General features: G+C 44.2%; 1 protein-coding gene across 1 annotated transcript in view; it reads right to left on the bottom strand.

Moving 5' to 3' along the window:
* Positions 1-11,745: 11,745 nt before the first annotated feature.
* Positions 11,746-17,196, bottom strand: part of LOC137535256 (zinc finger protein 605-like) — a 30,730-nt gene continuing 25,279 nt past the window's right edge. Inside the window, exons 6-7 of the mRNA XM_068257073.1 lie at positions 14,438-15,208; positions 11,746-12,744 (exon numbers count right to left, since the gene is read on the bottom strand). Of these exons, the coding sequence (XP_068113174.1) occupies positions 11,801-12,744; positions 14,438-15,208 (1,715 nt within the window). The 3' untranslated portion in view covers positions 11,746-11,800. The remainder of the gene's footprint in view (positions 12,745-14,437; positions 15,209-17,196) is intronic.

The following is a 17,196-nucleotide window of genomic DNA, read 5'->3' as shown; positions in this document are numbered from 1 at the left end:
GCAAGTAAAAACAGCCCCAGAGATTTCAATGCAGGTGGCGACGCCATAGGTTGACCGAGTCCAAACTAGTATAAAACTAGCGTAATTCAGCTGCCAGCAATAGCCGAAAGCCGAATTACGTATTTCCCCTACTGTCCATGGTGACCTGGAGGGGGAGTAGTAATTGACGACTCCGGGTCTTGTGCAGGAGCAGAGTGAGCTGTTTTTTGGCTTTACCCTGTGCCCAAATTTCCCGGCTGCTTAATTATAGGTACGCATAATGGGGCTCTAGGCGAGGAAGTCGATTTGGGCCCCCTTGTGTTCTTTTTGATAAGCTGAAGTGAAGAGAGATCAGAGAAGGTGGCTGGTGAGCCCCTTGACACTCACTAGTCCCCAGGCACCTGCCTAGGTTGCCAGGTGGATGATCCTGCACTGCTGTTCCTGGATAACTCCCCCACTAGCCATTTTTTGATCTGATTTTTGGATCACACATGACCTGCCCTTTTTTCTTCTGGCGAGAGTCGATTGTTGAATGCATGCAGCAGCATCTTTCTGTGTCTGCGATTTAGTGTGGCGATGTGATTTGCTTGCAATCTACCAATTTAAACATTTCTTTTGCTGTATTTTTGTCATTAGGCATCATAGATGCAGTCTATTGCTATTAAAGAGGCACTGTAGTGACTTATAGTCGAATGTAAAAAAATATTCAGGATACCCATATTTAGTGGCATAGGGATCATCATAACAGCCATAGCACTTGCTATGGGGTTCATAGCCGTGGGGGGCCCAAGGGCAATAGCCGGCAGGGATGTGGTCCTCAGGTGCAGAGCAATGCAAGCAGAGCAAAGGAGAGAAGTTATCTATACTGAGGGCTACCTAATAATGGGGGCCCTACGGTTACCTATACTGGGAGACTATTATTGGAAGACCCTCTGACTACCCATACAGGGGGCTACCTAATAATGGTGGACCCTATGGTTACCTATACTGGGAGACTATTATTGGAAGACCAACTGACTACCCATACAGGGGGGGGGGTACCTAATAATGGGGGCCCTACGGTTACCTATACTGGGAGACTATTATTGGAAGACCCTCTGACTACCCATACGGGGAGGGGGGTACCTAATAATGGGGGCCCTACGGTTACCTACCTAAGACCCTCTGACTACCCATATGAGGTGGCTAACTAATACTGGGGGGTTACCTTCGGCTATCTTGTGGGGAGCACTTGTTGCTACTTATAATAGGGGCTACCTCATACTGGAGTACCTCTGACTACCAATACTGGGAAGTTGCCTAATTGGGGGGGGGGGGGCGGCATCTGGCTACCTCAAAGGTGCCTTATCATTTTTGTGAGGGACCCCAACCAAAATGTTGCTATTGGGTCATTTGGTTGAATCGGAAACATTACCTATATCCATATATTGCTAAGTAGACCCGCCCTCCTAATGAGGTCACAGCCTAGGCTGTTTAGCTATGAGGGATTCTCCTCTTAGAGCATTGGAAGAGACCAGGTCACATATGCAATTAACTTTTTCTACTGAGTTTTCTCCTAGGAAATAATTTTTCAACTTATTTTTAAAATAATTTTTCACGACTGTGCAATTGAAAATATACAGAAAAGTAGATGACAAAGAACTACTACAATTATTTTGAGTATTTTCTTGCTTGCCGGTGGTTTAAAAAGCATTTTATTTGCATGGTGTGAAAATATCACCTAGAAGAAAACTTAGGAGAAAAGGTTAATTGCATATGGACCCTGGTATTATTTCTACTGGCTTTAAAGAGACACTGAAGCGAAAAAAAAAATGATGATATTATGATTTGTATGTGTAGTACAGCTAAGAAATAAAACATTAAGATCAGATACATCAGTCTAATTGTTTCCAGTACAGGAAGAGTTAAGAAACTCCAGTTGTTATCTCTATGCAAAAAAGCCATTAAGCTCTACGACTTTCAAAGTTGTGGAGAGGGCTGTCTTCTGACTTTTATTATCTCAAGTGTTTTCTTTTGTTCTGCCAGAGGAGAGGTCATTAGTTCACAGACTGCTCTGAAAGAATCATTTTGAATGCTGAATGTTGTGTAATCTGTACATAATATAGAATGATGCAATGTTAGGAAAAACACTATATACCTGAAAATAAAAAATATGAGAATATTTTCTTTGCTGCTAATCTTCTAGTAATTATTCATAGTACACAACCAATTCATTATATCATATTTTTTTTTCGCTTCAGTGTCTCTTTAACCACTTAATTGTTATAGTACAGTATATGTACTGCCTAGTGTTGGGCGAACATCTAGATGTTCGGGTTCGGGCCGAACAGGCCGAATATGGCGGCGATGTTCGGGTGTTCGAGCCGAACTCCGAACATAATGGAATGCAATGGGGACCCGAACTTTCGTGCTTTGTAAAGCCTCCTTACATGCTACATACCCCAAACATGGAGTAATGAGTGTAAGAGTAATTACAGTGCTTACAAATGACCGCAGGCATCTCATTGATGCCGCAATCATTGACTCGGGGACCTAGAACAATGAATGGGAAATGCGTTCCCATTTGTTGATCTCCGGGCTTACGGGTGGTTGCGAGAACAAACGCTGGGGTGCACACATGAGCGAACGGGAGCGCACACAGCGGCGATTGTGGTGGAGTACGAATATTTACTCCTCTGAGGCTTAAATGAAGTTTTGGGGGCAGTAGTAGTGTTGGGCGAACAGTGTTCGCCACTGTTCGGGTTCTGCAGAACATCACCCTGTTCGGGTGATGTTCGAGTTCGGCCAAACTGTTCGGCCATATGGCCGAACTAAGAGCGCATGGCCGAACGTTACCCGAACGTTCGGCTAGCGCTGTGATTGGCCGAACGGGTCACGTGTAGTGTTGGGCGAACACCTGGATGTTCGGGTTCGGGCCGAACATGGCCGCGATGTTCGGGTGTTCGAGCCGAACTCCGAACATAATGAAAGTCAATGGGGACCCGAACTTTCGTGCTTTGTAAAGCCTCCTCACATGCTACATACCCCAAATTTACAGGGTATGTGCACATTGGGAGTGGGTACAAGAGGAAAAACAATTTTAGCACAAAGAGCTTATAGTTTTTGAGAAAATCGATTTTAAAGTTTCAAAGGGAAAACTGTCTTTTAAATGCGGGAAATGTCTGTTTTCTTTGCACAGGTAACATGCTTTTTGTCGGCATGCAGTCATAAATGTAATACATATAAGAGGTTCCAGGAAAAGGGACCGGTAACGCTAACCCAGCAGCAGCACACGTGATGGAACAGAAGGAGGGTGGCGCAGGAGGAGAAGGCCACGCTTTGAGACACAACAACCCAGGCCTTGCATGAGGACAAGAAACGTGCGGATAGCAATTTGCATTTTGTCGCCATGCAGTCATAAATGTAATACAGATGAGAGGTTCAATAAACAGGGACCGGAAACGCTAACCCATCACAGATGTTCATTGTTCATGTTACTTGGTTGGGGTCCGGGAGTGTTGCGTAGTCGTTTCCAATCCAGGATTGATTCATTTTAATTTGAGTCAGACGGTCTGCATTTTCTGTGGAGAGGCGGATACGCCGATCTGTGACGATGCCTCCGGCAGCACTGAAACAGCGTTCCGACATAACGCTGGCTGCCGGGCAAGCCAGCACCTCTATTGCGTACATTGCCAGTTTGTGCCAGGTGTCTAGCTTCGATACCCAATAGTTGAAGGGTGCAGATGGATTGTTCAACACAGCTATGCCATCTGACATGTAGTCCTTGACCATCTTCTCCAGGCGATCGGTGTTGGAGGTGGATCTGCACGCTTGCTGTTCTGTGTGCTGCTGCATGGGTGTCAGAAAATGTTCCCACTCCAAGGACACTGCCGATACCATTCCCTTTTGGGCACTAGCTGCGGCTTGTGTTGTTTGCTGCCCTCCTGGTCGTCCTGGGTTTGCGGAAGTCAGTCTGTCGGCGTACAACTGGCTAGAGGAGGGGGAGGATGTCAATCTTGTCTCTAAAGTCTCCACAAGGGCCTGCTGGTATTCTTCCATTTTGACCTGTCTGACTCTTTCTTCAAGCAGTTTTGGAACATTGTGTTTGTACCGTGGATCCAGAAGGGTATAAACCCAGTAATTGGTGTTGTCCAGAATGCGCACAATGCGTGGGTCGCGTTCAATGCAGTCCTAGGCCGAAGAGGTCATAGCCTAGGGTCACAAAAACCTGTTTATTTGGGCAATTTCAATGGTAGTGATGCTGACGTCCATAAATCTCAGCCATGGCCGTTAGCAACGTCTGAATTTCACGAAATGTCTCATGCAGGTAGAAGACATATTGTTAGACTTGGATTCCAAAGATGGGGTCCCTACATCTCTGCAAACCAGAGTTACAGGGGTCCAAAATTGGTAAAAACCCCCATAGGCTTTCATTGCCTCCCTATTTCACTTTCCAAATCTCACATCTTTTCAAAGGGCAATTGCTCAGCAGTGGCAAATTTTCTAGCATTGTAGGGACCCTTAGGGGGAACATGACTGGTGAGTTGTGGGCCCCTAGGCCGAAGAGGTCATAGCCTAGGGTCACAAAAACCTGTTTATTTGGGCAATTTCAATGGTGGCCAGTCTGACGTACATAAATCGCAGCAATGGCCGTTAGCAACGTCTGAATCTCACGAAATGTCTCATGCAGGTAGAAGACATATTGTTAGACTTGGATTCCAAAGATGGGGTCTCTACATCTCTGCAAACCAGAGTTACAGGGCTCCAAAATTGGTAAAATCCCCCATAGGCTTTCATTGGGCCTACTATTTACCGTTCCAAAATCTCACACCATTTCAAAGGGCAATGGCTCAGCAGTGGCAAAACTCACCAGTCATGATCCCCGTAAGAGTCCCTACAATGCTAGAAAATTTGGTACTGCTGAGCCATTGCCCTTTGAAAAGATGTGAGATTTTGGAAAGTGAAATAGGGAGGCAATGAAAGCCTATGGGGGATTTTACCAATTTTGGACCCCTGTAACTCTGGTTTGCAGAGATGTAGGGACCCCATCTTTGGAATCCAAGTCTAACAATATGTCTTCTACCTGCATGAGACATTTCGTGAAATTCAGACGTTGCTAACGGCCATGGCTGAGATTTATGTATGTCACCATCACTACCATTGAAATTGCCCAAATAAACAGGTTTTTGTGACCCTAGGCTATGACCTCTTCGGCCTAGGGGCCCGAAACTCACCAGTCATGTTTCCCCTAAGGGTCCCTACAATGCTAGAAAATTTGCCACTGCTGAGCAATTGCCCTTTGAAAAGATGTGAGATTTTGGAAAGTGAAATAGGGAGGCAATGAAAGCCTATGGGGGATTTTACCAATTTTGGACCCCTGTAACTCTGGTTTGCAGAGATGTAGGGACCCCATCTTTGGAATCCAAGTCTAACAATATGTCTTCTACCTGCATGAGACATTTCGTGAAATTCAGACGTTGCTAACGGCCATGGCTGAGATTTATGTACATCACCATCACTACCATTGAAATAGCCCAAATAAACAGTTTTTTGTGACCCTAGGCTATGACCTCTTCGGCCTAGGGGCCCGAAACTCACCAGTCATGTTCCCCCTAAGGGTCCCTACAATGCTAGAAAATTTGCCACTGCTGAGCAATTGCCCTTTGAAAAGATGTGAGATTTTGGAAAGTGAAATAGGGAGGCAATGAAAGCCTATGGGGGATTTTACCAATTTTGGACCCCAGTAACTCTGGTTTGCAGAGATGTAGGGACCCCATCTTTGGAATCCAAGTCTAACAATATGTCTTCTACCTGCATGAGACATTTCGTGAAATTCAGACGTTGCTAACGGCCATGGCTGAGATTTATGTACGTCAGCATCACTACCATTGAAATTGCCCAAATAAACAGGTTTTTGTGACCCTAGGCTATGACCTCTTTGGCCTAGGGGCCCGAAACTCACCAGTCATGTTCCCCCTAAGGGTCCCTACAATGCTAGAAAATTTGCCACTGCTGAGCAATTGCCCTTTTGAAAAGATGTGAGATTTTGGAAAGTGAAATAGGGAGGCAATGAAAGCCTATGGAGGATTTTACCAATTTTGGACCCCTGTAACTCTGGTTTGCAGAGATGTAGGGACCCCATCTTTGGAATCCAAGTCTAACAATATGTCTTCTACCTGCATGAGACATTTCGTGAAATTCAGACGTTGCTAACGGCCATGGCTGAGATTTATGTACGTCAGCATCACTACCATTGAAATTGCCCAAATAAACAGGTTTTTGTGACCCTAGGCTATGACCTCTTCGGCCTAGGGGCCCGAAACTCACCAGTCATGTTCCCCCTAAGGGTCCCTACAATGCTAGAAAATTTGCCACTGCTGAGCAATTGCCCTTTGAAAAGATGTGAGATTTTGGAAAGTGAAATAAGGAGGCAATGAAAGCCTATGGGGGATTTTACCAATTTTGGACCCCTGTAACTCTGGTTTGCAGAGATGTAGGGACCCCATCTTTGGAATCCAAGTCTAACAATATATCTTCTACCTGCATGAGACATTTCGTGAAATTCAGACGTTGCTAACGGCCATGGCTGAGATTTATGTACGTCACCATCACTACCATTGAAATAGCCCAAATAAACAGTTTTTTGTGACCCTAGGCTATGACCTCTTCGGCCTAGGACTGCATTGAACGCGACCCACGCATTGTGCGCATTCTGGACAACACCAATTACTGGGTTTATACCCTTCTGGATCCACAGTACAAACACAATGTTCCAAAACTGCTTGAAGAAAGAGTAAGACAGGTCAAAATGGAAGAATACCAGCAGGCCCTTGTGGAGACTTTAGAGAGGAGATTGACATCCTCCCCCTCCTCTAGCCAGTTGTACGCCGACAGACTGACTTCCGCAAACCCAGGACGACCAGGAGGGCAGCAAACAACACAAGCCGCAGCTAGTGCCCAAAAGGGAATGGTATCGGCAGTGTCCTTGGAGTGGGAAAATTTTCTGACACCCATGCAGCAGCACACATAACAGCAAGCGTGCAGATCCACCTCCAACACCGATCGCCTGGAGAAGATGGTCAAGGACTACATGTCAGATGGCATAGCTGTGTTGAACAATCCATCTGCACCCTTCAACTATTGGGTATCGAAGCTAGACACCTGGCACAAACTGGCAATGTACGCAATAGAGGTGCTGGCTTGCCCGGCAGCCAGCGTTATGTCGGAACGCTGTTTCAGTGCTGCCGGAGGCATCGTCACAGATCGGCGTATCCGCCTCTCCACAGAAAATGCAGACCGTCTGACTCAAATTAAAATGAATCAATCCTGGATTGGAAACGACTACGCAACACTCCCGGACCCCAACCAAGTAACATGAACAGTGAACATCTGTGATGGGTTAGCGTTTCCGGTCCCTGTTTATTGAACCTCTCATCTGTATTACATTTATGACTGCATGGCGACAAAATGCAAATTGCTATCTGCACGCTTCTTGTCCTCATGCAAGGCCTGGGTTGTTGTGTCTCAAAGCGTGGCCTTCTCCTCCTGCGCCACCCTCGTCCTGTTCCATCACGTGTGCTGCTGCTGGGTTAGCGTTACCGGTCCCTTTTCCTGGAACCTCTTATATGTATTACATTTATGACTGCATGCCGACAAAAAGCATGTTACCTGTGCAAAGAAAACAGACATTTCCCGCATTTAAAAGACAGTTTTCCCTTTGAAACTTTAAAATCGATTTTCTCAAAAACTATAAGCTCTTTGTGCCAAATTTGTTTTTCCTCTTGTACCCACTCCCAATGTGCACATACCCTGTAAATTTGGGGTATGTAGCATGTAAGGAGGCTTTACAAAGCACGAAAGTTTGGGTCCCCATTGACTTCCATTATGTTCGGAGTTCGGCTCGAACACCCGAACATCGCGGCCATGTTCGGCCCGAACCCGAACATCTAGATGTTCGCCCAACACTACACGTGACCCGTTCAGCCAATCACAGCGCTAGCCGAACGTTTGGCCGTCGTTCAGGTGTTCGGCCGAACTCGAACATCACCCGAACAGGGTGATGTTCTGCAGAACCCGAACAGTGGCGAACACTGTTCGCCCAACACTACTACTGCCCCCAAAACTTCATTTAAGCCTCAGAGGAGTAAATATTCGTACTCCACCACAATCGCCGCTGTGTGCGCTCCCGTTCGCTCATGTGTGCACCCCAGCGTTTGTTCTCGCAACCACCCGTAAGCCCGGAGATCAACAAATGGGAACGCATTTCCCATTCATTGTTCTAGGTCCCCGAGTCAATGATTGCGGCATCAATGAGATGCCTGCGGTTATTTGTAAGCACTGTAATTACTCTTACACTCATTACTCCATGTTTGGCGTACTAAAAGCACGTGCAAGAAGCTAATGAGTGAGGACATTTTGTGGCCAAATAGTAAAATTACACCCCGTACATCCATTTATTTTAATAAAGAGACCTACACATAATTTATAATTAACCTTGCGTTGAAAGACATCCATGGCTACAATTACTAGGTAATGCCTAATGATGTTGATCCAGGGATTTTATCTGATTGCCATCTGGAGTCGGGAAGGAATTTTTCCCTTTAGGGGCTAATTGGACCGTGCCTTGTAAGGGTTTTTTCGCCTTCCTCTGGATCAACAGGGATATGTGAGGGAGCAGGCTGGTGTTGTACTTTATACTGGTTGAACTCGATGGACGTATGTCTTTTTTCAACCAAAATAACTATGTAACTATGTAACCCCTTACCTCCCACACTCTCCCATAAATAGCCACATGAAACTTTGGCATAAAAAAAATTACACAATTAAAAAAACAAACAAACAAACAAACATAAATAGTTACCTTAGGGACTGAACTTTTTTAATATGTAGGTCAAGAGGGTACATTACTGTTGTTTTTAAATTATGGGCTTGTAAATAGTGATGGACGAAAAGCTAAAAAAATGCACCTTTATTTCCAAATAAAATATTGGCGCCATACATTGTGATAGGGCCATAATTTTAACGGTGTAATAACCGGGCCAAATAAAATACATGGGTTTTAATTATGGTAGCCTGTATTATTTTAAAACTAGAATGAGAACTAATGAATTTTTTAAATTTTTTTTCGTAATATTCCCGCTGAAATGCATTTAGAAAAAAATAATTCTCAGAAAAATGTACCACCCACAGAAAGCCTAATTACCTAATATAGATCATTATGTTGTAATAAGTAGTGGTAAAGTTATTGGCGAATTAATGGGAGGAGCACTGAAATGTGAAAATTGCTCGGATGCATAAGGTGAAAATACACTGAAGGCTGAAGTGATTAAACCAGAGAATACGTTAACATTCTGCAGTGAATGCACCTGTCAGCGATAAAGATGTTTCCACCGGTGATACATTTTAGAATGTGAATCAGGGAGAGAAAAGATTTTATGATGGGCAAACACTAAATAATTTCTAAAGTAATATTGTTAAAAAATAAGCAAGTTTATTCTTCCCTGAAGGCAAACCAATAATAATAAGGTTGCCAGCAGAGATTGCAGTCACTTGAATGCCAATCGGGGCAGCGGCAGATGAGTAGTGGTGGTGACGGGGCGCATCTAGATGATGGCAATGTATTTTGCAGTGGGGTAAGGTCTTTATTACTGCAGCTTTATTTCATTTTCATACAGCGCTATGATGGGACTGGGAAACCTACCTACTCAGCATCTCGAGGAATGATGAGCAGGAGTACCGTCATCAGGTTGACAGAATTTGCCAGTGGTGTAGGGAGAATGGGCTTGTCCTCAACACTGGAAAAACCGTAGAGCTGATCGTTGACTTTAGAAGGCACGCTCCCACCCCACCTCCAATCTGCATTGATGGCACGGAAGTCGGAATTGTCCCCTGTGCACGCCTCCTAGGAACTACAATCTCCAGGGACCTGACTTGGAAAGCCAACACGACCTCAACCCAGAAAAAAGCTCAGCAGAGACTATTTTTCCTCCGCCAACTGAAGAAGTTCGGCATGGCCCATGAACTTCTGACGAGCTTCTACACCGCCACAATTGAATCTGTCCTCTGCTCCTGCATCTTGGTCTGGTACGCCGGCTCCTCCGCCATCGATAGACTCAAACTACAGAGGGTCATAAGATCAGCGGAAAGGATCATTGGCAAACCTCTTCCCTCCCTGGATCAACTTTTTATCTCCAGACTGCGCTCCAGAGCTCTGAGGATCATCAAGGACCGATCTCAACCCGGGTTCCACTTCTTCAGTCAACTTCCCTCGGGCCGGAGATTCCGGTCCATCTACACCAGGACCACAAGACACAGGAACAGCTTCTTCCCTTCAGCTGTCAACTCTTTGAACTCTATGGACTCTCCTCACACTTGATGTTTTTGTTATGCTATCTGCTGCTGTATTCTTCTTTATAAATTGTCTGTATTGTATGTCTTGTTTTTCACATTAGCCCTGTACCTGCCAAAACCAATTCCGGGTATGACCCAGTCGTGCTTGGCGAAAAATAAAAGATTCTGATCTCCCTATAAGGAATTTGCTGCGGTTTTAATCTAATTTCTTGTATTTATCTATGCATATGAATTGATTCTGCTATTTCCCTTGCCATCTATTTCTAATCATATTTATTGAGGTTTGTATTTACCCATTGGACCTTGTATTGCATGAATTATTTATAGAATGAGGACAACTAGTTTTTAAGTTTTTACTGTTTCATTGTCTGTGCTCAATGACACCTTCACTGAAGTATGCTAGAGCTCAAATCTATGAATTATTTACCCTTCCTGCTCTCAGAAGCCATTTACTTACAGGAAAGTATTTTATGGCTGTAATTACTTATCAGTGAGGGTTACGCTATAGTCTGACCCAGTCCGACCCGGTCCCAACTCAAGCAGAAGCTGTCACTTGCATACCTGATGTTTAACTTTTTCAGGCTGCGAAAGAAAAAAAAGGAACACAGCCTAGTTATTTGTGTGCTAGGCACTGTACATACACATGTCTATCTCATCATGTCACCTCGGTTGTTCTTTAATAAATGTAATTTGATAATTTTGTTATCAGGTTGTCTATTAGCATTTATTGGGATTACCTGTAGTTCTGCTACCTAACACACAATTTGCTCACTCTCAGCTAAAGCAATTTCTTACCTTTATTTGGTCAGCAGGTGCCAGTCAGCCAATCAGGTGTACCGTCATACACCCATTGCCTGCCGTACCAAATCTAGCAGGAATTGCATAAATTAGGTAGCATTCAGGTGGGAGGCTTCGGTTGGACGTAATCGTAGATTACAGCTTTTACAGGGACGCCCTGTGTAGGCACACAGGGTATCGTGTGGGAGTTGTGCCTATACGGGGCGTCCCTGTAAAACATGCAATCTACAATTACGTCCAACCGAAGCCTCCCACCTGAATACTACCTAATTTATGCAATTCCTGCCAGATTTGGTACGGCAGGCAAAGGGTGTATGACAGTACACCTGATTGGCTGACTGGCACCTGCTGACTAAATAAAGGTAGGAAATTGCATTAGCTGGGTTTGAGCAAATTGTGTGTTTTGTAGCATTCAGTTCAGAGGCAGTGGGGGTGAATTCAATGGGGGTGAGAGTTCCAGGGCCCACCCACACTTCCCTCTGGGTATCGCATGGTGGTTTGGGGACCCCAGCCAGTGAGAGAGACTGAGGCCACCGGCTGCCGTGCGAACCATTGTTTGTGAGTTCTGCTACCTCCCATAGTCTTGTGCGATAAAAATGACAACATCTGAAAAGTAAAATAATACTTTTATTCCTTTATTTTCATTAAAATACTAATATTCATCATGTTTTAGGTAATTGGTATTACGCTTATTTTAATTCAGGTCCACTTTAAGTATATCTGCGGCATCATTGGAGTGCATTTCCTGGTGGACAATCAGATGTTCCTCCTTGGTGAAGCTCATCCCACACTCAGAACATGAAAGTGAACGATCACCAGTGTGGACCTTCTTATGTCGATGAAGTTCTACTTTCCAAGTGAAGCTTTTCGCACACTCTGAACATGAAAATGGACGCTCACCTGTGTGCTTTCTCCGGTGTGCAACAAGCTTAGCTTTAGTGATAAAGCCTTTCCCACACTCTGCACAGGGGAAAGGTCGCTCTCCTGTGTGGATCTTCTGATGTGCCAAAAGGTCTCCCTTCTGAGTGAACTTTTTCCCACACTCGGAACATGGAAAGGGACGTTCACCTGTGTGGATCTTCTCATGTCGGAGAAGGCCTCCTTTCTGACTGAAACTTTTCCCACACACTGAACATGGATAGGGCCGCTCACCTGTGTGTATTCTCTGGTGTATAACAAGTTCACCTTTAGTGATAAAAGCCTTCTCACAATCTGAACACGAGAAAGGGAGCTCGCCTGTGTGGATCTTCTGGTGTATGAGAAGGCCTCCTCTCTGAGTGAACCTTTTCCCACACACTGAACATGGATATGGACGCTCACCTGTGTGGCGTTTCTGGTGCCTTCGGAATTGAGCTTTCAGAGCAAAACACTCTCCACACTCTGTACAGGAAAATGGCTTCTCACCCGTATGAACTTTCAAGTGGTCATCAAGAGTTATTTTCCATGCAAAAGATTTCCCACACTCAGGACAAGGAAACAGTTGTTTTCCAGTGTGAACACGCTGGTGATTCCTCTGTCCTTTGTGATGTTCATCATTGGTAACAAGGTTGCCTCCAGGTGTCCAGTGTGTGACATCATTAGCTTCTGCTGCAGAGGAGATAAAATGTCCCTCTGATGGGTTCCCAATGTTCTGCTCATCTGCAGGAAAGTAAAGCAAAAAAAATGTAAGCAAACCCATATGGTTTATATAGTGTACACTACAGTATCTCCTCCTTGTTTGTTGGAACTATGATGTTATACTGAGCATCGGAGATGGGCCTTTCATATGGTGCACAGTATCTCCTCCTCATTTGTTGGTACTATGATGTTATACTGAGGAATGGAGATGGACCTTTCATATGGTGTACAGTATCTCCTCCTCATTTGTTGGTACTATGATGTTATACTGAGGAATGGAGATGCCCTTTCATATGGTGTACAGTATCTCCTCCCCATTTGTTGGTACTATGATGTTATACTGAGGAATGGAGATGGACCTTTCATATGGTGTACAGTATCTCCTCCTCATTTGTTGGTGCTATGATGTTATACTGAGGAATGGAGATGGACCTTTCATATGGTGTACAGTATCTCCTCCTCATTTGTTGGTGCTATGATGTTATACTGAGGAATGGAGATGCCCTTTCATATGGTGTACAGTATCTCCTCCCCATTTGTTGGTACTATGATGTTATACTGAGGAATGGAGATGGACCTTTCATATGGTGTACAGTATCTCCTCCTCATTTGTTGGTGCTATGATGTTATACTGAGGAATGGAGATGGACCTTTCATATGGTGTACAGTATCTCCTCCTCATTTGTTGGTGCTATGATGTTATACTGAGGAATGGAGATGCCCTTTCATATGGTGTACAGTATCTCCTCCCCATTTGTTGGTACTATGATGTTATACTGAGGAATGGAGATGGGCCTTTCATATGGTGTACATTATCTCCTCCTCATTTGTTGGTACTATGATGTTATACTGAGGAATGGAGATGGGCCTTTTATATGGTGTACAGTATCTCCTCCTCATTTGTTGGTACTATGATGTTATACTGAGGAATGGAGATGGGCCTTTCATATGGAGTACAGTATTTCCTCCTCATTTGTTGGTGCTATGATGTTATACTGAGGAATGGAGATGGGCCTGTCATATGGTGTACAGTATCTCCTCCTCATTTGTTGGTACTATGATGTTATACTGAGGAATGGAGATGGGCCTTTTATATGGTGTACAGTATTTCCTCCTCATTTGTTGGTACTATGATGTTATACTGAGGAATGGAGGTGGACCTTTTATATGGTGTACAGTATCTCCTCATTTGTTGGTGCTATGATGGAGATGGACCTTTCATATGGTGAACCCACCAACCCCACCTATTCCTTTAGATTGTAAGCTCACAAGGGCAGGGGTCTCTCCCCTTTTTGTGTCTTGGAATTAATTATACATTTTATTCATCAAGTTACTTTTGACACTGTCATCACCAATTCTGTATTTTGTATCAATGAATTCTCTATTTTGTCACCAAACATGTATTTTGTATATTGATGTATTCCATGTGTCTGTATTATTACATACCCCATGTTTGTTTCTTACTTTGTACAGCTCCACAGAATATGTTGGCGCTTTATGAAGCAATAATAATAATATGGAGGAGATACTGTACGCTATCTTCTCATTTGTTGGGAACATGATGTCATCACCAGTGGGACGTTGGAGAACATTTCCTTTTTGAGCAAACTTTTTCCCCGTACAATGAACATGGAAATGGCCTCTCACCAGTGTGTTTTCTCTGGTGTTCAATAAAGTGGCCTCTTACACTCTAATCATATGGAAGGTCCCTTACCTATGTGGATCTTCTGATGTCGAAGGAGGTCTCCACTCTGGGTAAACCTTTTCCCACAGTCTAGACATGTGAAAGGACGCACACCTGTGTGGCTTCTGTGGTGTGTTTTGAGCTGACTTTTCTGAGCAAAACATTTCCCACACTCTGTACAGGAAAATGGCTTCTCGCCCGTGTGAACTTTCAGATGCATCTTGAGGTTGCTATACACTGGAAAAGTTTTATCGCACTCAGGACAAGAAAAGAGATTTTCTCCGGTGTGAACTCGCTGGTGAAGCAGGAAGAATCTCTTTGTCATAAATGATTTCCCACACTCTGCACATACAAATGGACGCTCCCTGTTGTGCTCCTTCTGATGCAGAAAAAGAAGTGACTTAGTGCTGAAGCTTTTGTCACACTGTGAACATGATAAGATCTCATCACCTCCATGTCTAACGTTACCTAATTCATCAGAAGAAACTGCAGAGTTACATGGAGTCTCTGATCCATCTTCACCGTGAGGTCTGGGAAAGATATTTGAGATAACTGCATCAGATTTAGGAATAGTCAGATCTCCTGTCCTGTCTGCCCGGTGAGAGCTTGGATGGATATTTTGGGTTACAGTATGAGGTGATTCCAAAGCTTCCTGAGAATTAGAGGGATCCATAGACCTATTCATACTGCATGCATCATTGGTAACGTGGTTGCCTCTGGGAGTCCGATGCGTGACATCATTAGCTTCTGCTGGAGAGGAGATGAGATGTCCGTCTGATAGGTTCCCAATGTTCTGCCCATCTGCCGGAGGTACAAAAAAAATGTAAGAAAGAAAATTATTTTTCGTGTGTGTGTGTTTCGTGCAATTGGCAGCAGCTCTGACACTGACATAAGAATAGGAATCTGATCACATTGAGAGTTATTGTTCACTAAAATGCAGTAAGCAGAATAACAGGCATAAAGTTAACACAAAACACAATTGCAATTGTGATTTTGCATTGCAGTGTTCAGTGAATGAGAATCACGATGCAATCGCTGGGAAAATGCTACATGTCTAATCGTTGGAAAATTGCAAATGTGCCGCAATTACTACAGTGCAAGTAATCCCACAGGAATATCTGTGCAGCAAAATGTGAATCACGGGCAAAGAGCACCCGAGTGTGAACACAGCCTTACGCATGATTAGTTGAGCTGAATGTATTGCATGTAATATATTTCATAATGCTCTACTCATCGTGCAATAAGACTTTACTTACATGATTCTGCTTACCGCAATTTAGTTAATACACCCCTCAGTAACATTAATGTAACCAAACTTACTATAGTATGTGTGACAAATAATCACTGTTTGTCCAAAGTCAGCACAAAACCCTGCGCTAGGGACAGAAGTGTTCCCCTTCAAGAGAATCTACTGTCCAATTTGTAGAATAAAAAAAAACAACAACAAAAAAAACACATACCAATCTCCTGTATCCCTCTGTGCCATTTCTGCTGCTCCCCGCCGCAATCCTGGCTTTTAATAGCCAGTTTTATTACCGTAAATACTCGAGTATAAGCCAATCCAAGTATAAGCTGACCCCCCAACTTTTACCTATAAAACAAGGGAAAAGTGACTGACCTGAATATAAGCCGGGGGTAGGAATTGCAGAAGCTATAAGTACTGTCAACCATACTCCCTGTATGCTCTATGTTGTTAAAGAAAACCGTAATCTATTAAATACTGATAAAAATCCCCCTCCCCGAGTGCCCTGCCATATGCCTTATGATTTATGCAATTCTCATTGTAAAAAAAAAAGCCATTGTAAGTCTCCAGCAAAACACCTTTTAAAAAGATACAATGCAAGAAATTTCCATTGAACGTAGAGAGAATGAATAAAAGCAGTATGTAAATATATACCTCAAAAACATCTATGTGAGCAGTGAAGGGATGCGAGACATGAGTTCCTGAGTTACCTAGAAAACCCCTCCACCGCCCTGCCCTACCCCCCCCCCCCCATAGCGGAGCATTAAAGTACATATAGGCAGCGTGTCCCCCAGCTCAGTGAAACTCGGTCAGCAGTGAAGGGATGCGTGACGTCTCCCACAGTCTCCAACCGCCCCGCAGAGCAGTAAAGTAAATAGCAGCATGTCCCCTGTCATACACAGGCTAGGCAGTGTGTGTCCCACCGGCATACACAGGCTTCGTAAGCAGAGTGTTGGCGTATGTCGGGAGCTTTCACTCACCGTTCCTTGCTGTCAGGACTCCCGTGCTTGCTTGTTGCCGTCTCACATTTATGACACTATGCAGTGGTACTTCGCGACTAGAGGGCGTCATAAATGTGAGACGGCAACAAGCAAGCACGGGAGTCCTGACAGCAAGGAACGGTGAGTGAAAGCTCTCAACGTACGCCAACACACTGCTTACGAAGCCTGTGTATGCCGGTGGGACACGCTGACGAGCCTGTGTATGCCGGGGGACATGCTGCTATTTACTTTATTGCTCCGCTCTGCGGGCGGTGGGGTAGGGAGGTTGTAGACTCTGGGAGAAGTCACGCATCCCTTCACTGCTGACCGAGTTTCGTCTAAACAATTCTGTCGGCACTCCGCGGTCCTTCCCACACTCGGCACATGGCGGGGGCACTTGGGCAAGTGTTAAGACTCGAGTATAAGCCGTCAATTTTTTTGCCCCAAAATCTCGGCTTATACTCGAGTATATACGGTGTATATATATATATATATATATATATATATATATATATATATATATATATATATATATATATATATATATATTAACATGTTACAGTATA

The sequence above is a fragment of the Hyperolius riggenbachi genome, chromosome 10 (genome assembly GCF_040937935.1).
Source record: "Hyperolius riggenbachi isolate aHypRig1 chromosome 10, aHypRig1.pri, whole genome shotgun sequence".
Lineage (NCBI taxonomy): Eukaryota > Metazoa > Chordata > Amphibia > Anura > Hyperoliidae > Hyperolius > Hyperolius riggenbachi.
The sequence above is the reverse complement of the archived record's forward strand: the minus strand, read 5'-3'. Positions and strand labels throughout refer to the sequence as shown.